Here is a 5,000-nt window from a genome sequence, read left to right on the forward strand (position 1 = left end):
TTCACGTACCTGGGATCTTCAGTGGCAAACGATAATTCCATTGACAGTGAAATCGACGCATGGATGAGGGCCGCTGCAGCTGCATTTGGATGCCTCAAGCACCGACTGTGGAAAGTGAAAGCGATACGACTGAATACGAAACTAAATGTATACAAGGCTGTAGTGCTGAGCGCTCTTCTGTATGGACTAGAAGTGTCAACCCTATATGCCCGGCATGTCCAACGGCTGTCTGTTCTGGTCCAACGCTATCTCTGTGGACTTATGGGTATCACCTGGAAAGACCATATCACCAATGTTGAAGTCCTGAGACGGGCGACCATCTCGTCAATGGAAGCCATGATTGCTCGCTCACAACTCAGATGGACCGGACACGTCATCAGAATGTCCGGAGAACGACTACCGCGAGCTCTGCTGTTTGCTGAACTGAAAGAGGGGACAAGGCCCCGCGGCAGACCGCGACTACGTTTTAGAGATACTGTAAAACGTCGTCTGACCTTAGCCGGTATCAGCTATCAGTAGCTGGAGAAGCTGGCGAGCCGGATGGCGCTCAGTAGTGAGTGAAGGAACCAAAGCGGTTCACAGAGACTGGGTAAACCGAGAAAACGATTGGAGGCGAAGACGACATGCAGTCGATACAACCCCCGAAAATGATCAACAATGAACAATGACACAATTCCTCTCTTATTTTCTTTTTCTGCGGTGTTTAATCCTAGTCTGCATAGACTGACTGACAGTAGTATTTTACTCTACCCTTCTTCATCACATAACAATTTTGCTCTACTCTTAGTTATCACGTCTTTTTTTTATATACTCTATTCTTATTTACCCTATTCTTATTTATCAATCAGCCGAACCCCCACCCCCACCCCTACCCCTTCCCCCCCACGTTCACCACCAGAATCCAGTCAACTGCTCCAAGAGCCATGGCCAACCCACCCATAAATTGTCACCAAAGACCGTTGCACTAACCGTTCGCGCGCTGCTCCCGAGGAAACCAATTACCCGGCCAACCAACCAGTCCTTCCAACCAATAAACCAAAAACAAAGAGACTGTATCCTTCGTAGTGGCGAAGTGGTACAAAAAAATGAAAATAAAAATAAGAGAAGCGACGAACAGCGGAGCAAAGGGCGCGTCTTTCGCTAACCGCAGCGTGACCCGGGCGCTGCAACTACTTCCTTGTTTTGTAAAGGAATTGAGGGAGAAGTAGATAGACTTGGGGATAGGGAAACGAGTCGATAGATAGGTAGATTCATGGACAGATGAGGGGCCGGGGAAGGGAACCATGTTGTTGAATTATCGGATTTATAAGTATAATGATTAAAGTATTTCTAGCTGTAACAGTAAAACGGGCATTGGAAATAATGGTAAAAACGGTATTCATAATTGGTTATAATAGGGATAATCATGATTATACAGCAATGACAATAGCTTTAGTAACAATAAAGACGATGAAGTTATTAATTTTGGCATTGTCAATGTCGGTACATCATAATTAATAGCTATTTTTTATAATCATAATCAAATTATAAGTATATGATGATACTATTGATATTATTGATTCTATTTCAATTGTTTTATTATTAGAATGATGCTATTCTATGACGAAGACTAATAATGATAATGCTATGAATAATGCTAGTAATCATTATAAAAGTGATAAGAGAAATGATGATAATAATAATAAGGATAATAGTAGTAATGATAAGAGTAACAGTAATATAAATAGTGAAAAAAATAATGATAATACAACAAGTTATTATCATCATCATTGTTATTGCTATTGTCACTGTTATCTTTGTTATTGTTACTATTATTGTTAGTAGTAGTAGCAGTAGTATCGGTATTGTTATTAATATTGTTATAATAATTGCAATTATTATTGTTATCATTACTATTATTACCATGTTTATTACTATGTATATTGATATTATTATTATTTGTAGTAGTATCATTATTATTGATATATCATCATCATTGTTATTGCAATTATTATAATTTTTGTTGTTGTTATTATTGTTCTGATTATTATTTTCATCATTGTTATTATCATTATTAACATTATTATTATTACAATTATTTTGATTAATATTGTCTTTGTTATTTTTATTATCATTGTTGTCATTGCTGATGTTTTTCTTTTATTGTTTTAGTGTCGTCAGTTGTTTTTAATTGTTATTGATATTGAGAATTTGATTATTATTGGCTTTATTATTATAGTTGTTGCTGTTATTACTATCGTTATTATCACATTCATTATTGTTGATATCATCCTCATCCTCATCATTATTGTTATTAATGTTATGACGATTATTATCATCATCATTATTATTGATATTGCTATTATATATCTGTTATTATTATTATTATTATTATTATTATTATTATTATCATTATTATTATGCATTGCTATTATCATTAATATGATAGAATAATGATAATGATGATGATGATTGTTATTATAATTGTTGTAATTGCTCTAATTATCATTATTAATGTTAACAGTACTGGTATCAACACTATTGTTATTATTATCATTGTTATTATTGTTATCATTATCATTGTCATTGTTGTTATCATTATGGTATTATCATTATTATTGTTATTATTATTATTCATAATGTTTTATTACCATTATCATTATTCTTATCATCGTTATTAACGTTATTATTTTTGTTATTATTATCATCGTGATTATCATTATTATTTTTGTTATTATTATTATCATTATTGATATTATTATTGTTGTTGTTATCAATGTTATTATCGTCGTGATTATCATTATCATCTTTGTTCTTCTTATCGTTATTATCATTATTATCATCCTTATTTTTATCACCACCATTCTCTTTATCATATCATCCTCATCATCGTTATTTTCTCCTTCCCACGCCCGCGCGCCCACAGCAAGGCTCCAGGCAGGGCGTGACTTGTCATTGATTATATAGATAAAGATGAAATTCCTGTTCAAGGGATTTGGCTTCTCCAAAAAGTTGCTGAGTGGCTTTTGTTATTTTAAGTGTGTGAGAAAGCGGGGTGGATGGAGCGTGAGAGGAAGAGGAGAGAAGGAAAAAAAGAGAGAAAAAGAGTAAGAGAGTGTTTATGTGTATAAAGAGAGAGAGAGAGAGAGAGAGAGAGAGAGAGAGAGAGAGAGAGAGAGAGAGAGAGAGAGAGAGAGAGAGAGAGAGAGAGAGAGAGAGAGAGAGCATTTATATAAAAAGGAGGGAGAGAGAGAGAGAGAGAGAGAGAGAGAGAGAGAGAGAGAGAGAGAGAGAGAGAGAGAGAGAGAGAGAGAGAGAGAGAGAGAGAGAGAGAGAGAGGTATGCACATTGAGAGGAATTCCTTAACTGAATATACTCAAAACATAATAATAAAATAATCACATATTGATACTTACCTATATTTCTTTCCTTCCAGAGGCAGTACCTACGCCCGCCCCTTTTCCGCGATCGCCTTCAGAAGCACAAGCAAAGCAAAAGATCGTCCGCTTGCAGAACACGTCACCACCCCCTATCCACCACCTTCAAGAAATCCACGTCCAAAAAAATCCACCCAACCCACCCAATCCACACAGCCATAATCCACAATGAGCCTCGAAAGGGCGGGTCCCTCTTCCCGGTATGTGGATTACACGCAGTCTAGCCACAGTGGATACCGCCCTTCGTCGGTCTCCAGCTACGAGTACCCGCCCGAGAGACCGCCCCGTCGGGAGAGGGACCGACGAGAACGCAGCAGGTCCAGGGACTCCTCCCGGGAGCGGTATCCCGGGGGCAGAGGGGTAGGTAGGGGAAGGGGTGGGGGGGGGAGGCAAAATGTCCGTGATATAGATGTGGACATGTTTTTTGTTGTTTTTGTTTTATCATTTTGTTTCTTTATGGTCTCTAATATATTCCTGTTTTTTATTGTTATTACACATACGTAAACAGCACACAAAAACAAACACAAACACTCGCAACTATCCCAACAAGTAACCCCCTCCCCCCTCCCCCTCCGCAGGTGTACTACAACCCGGGCATCGAGGAGGACCGAGCCCCGAGCGACCGAGCCGAGAGCGAGTTCACCGTCAGGAACGAGGCCGTGATCAACCCGCAGCTGGATGAGGAGGAGCGGAGGGCGGCGTCGCGGGCGGCCTCGGAGATCTACGCGTCGACTAGGATGCCGCGCCCGCAGTCGGAGATCAGGTGAGGGCGTCGTGTGGGTGGCTGGCAGGGAGGGAAAAGGAGAGGGAGAGGGAAGAGGAGGAGTTGATTATAGAGGAGGTTGTGTTGGAGGAGATGGAGAAGAAGAAGGAGGAAGAGGAGGAGGAAAGAGAGGAAGAGGAGTTCGTGGCTTTCATAAGGTTCCTATGGTCACACGGTTCACACGTGTTAGACGAGGATATTGGATATGTTTGTCCAACTAAAAGGCTTCGTGATGAGAAGGTATGTCGTTAGAATATTCGTGAATAATTGACAACTATAGTGACAGACTTAGTAGGGTAACACCCCACCACAACATTACACTGGTGGCAGCAGTGGGATAACGCACCTCGCAAGTCTCTCTTAAGATAATTTATCTTGTTAAACCAAAACTTCATCTCAAGATACATTTGTGGACTTACGACATCAAGCATGAAGCCAGTCTTCCCTGTGCTGTAGTAATAGAGTATATAATCTGCGACAACTTCAACTCCACAAAAATTAAACCAATAACATCAAAGTGGAGACATACTCCCCACTGTAATTTACTGGTGGAAGACAATAATAATAATGCACCCCACTACGACATTACAAGGAGAAGAAGAAACATGAGAAGAAAAGGAGGATAAGGATAGAGAAAGGGAGAGGAAGAAAGAGAAGGAGAAGGAGAGGGAGAGGAAGAGAGGGGGAAGGAGGGAGAGAAGGAGAGAGGAAAAACAGAGTAAAAGTGAGAGCTTTAGAGAGAGAGACGAGAAACAGGGAGTAACATAGAAAATGAAAATGGGAGCTTTGGAAAGAGAAAGAGAGAGAGAGAGAGTTAGGGG

General features: G+C 39.7%; 1 protein-coding gene across 1 annotated transcript in view; it reads left to right on the top strand.

The window, feature by feature from the left end:
• Nucleotides 1-5,000, top strand: part of LOC113818180 (uncharacterized) — a 22,648-nt gene that overhangs the window by 12,475 nt on the left and 5,173 nt on the right. Inside the window, exons 2-3 of the mRNA XM_070125638.1 lie at nt 3,416-3,776; nt 3,995-4,179. Of these exons, the coding sequence (XP_069981739.1) occupies nt 3,585-3,776; nt 3,995-4,179 (377 nt within the window). The 5' untranslated portion in view covers nt 3,416-3,584. The remainder of the gene's footprint in view (nt 1-3,415; nt 3,777-3,994; nt 4,180-5,000) is intronic.

This window comes from Penaeus vannamei, chromosome 9 (genome assembly GCF_042767895.1).
Source record: "Penaeus vannamei isolate JL-2024 chromosome 9, ASM4276789v1, whole genome shotgun sequence".
NCBI classification, from domain to species: Eukaryota; Metazoa; Arthropoda; class Malacostraca; order Decapoda; family Penaeidae; genus Penaeus; species Penaeus vannamei.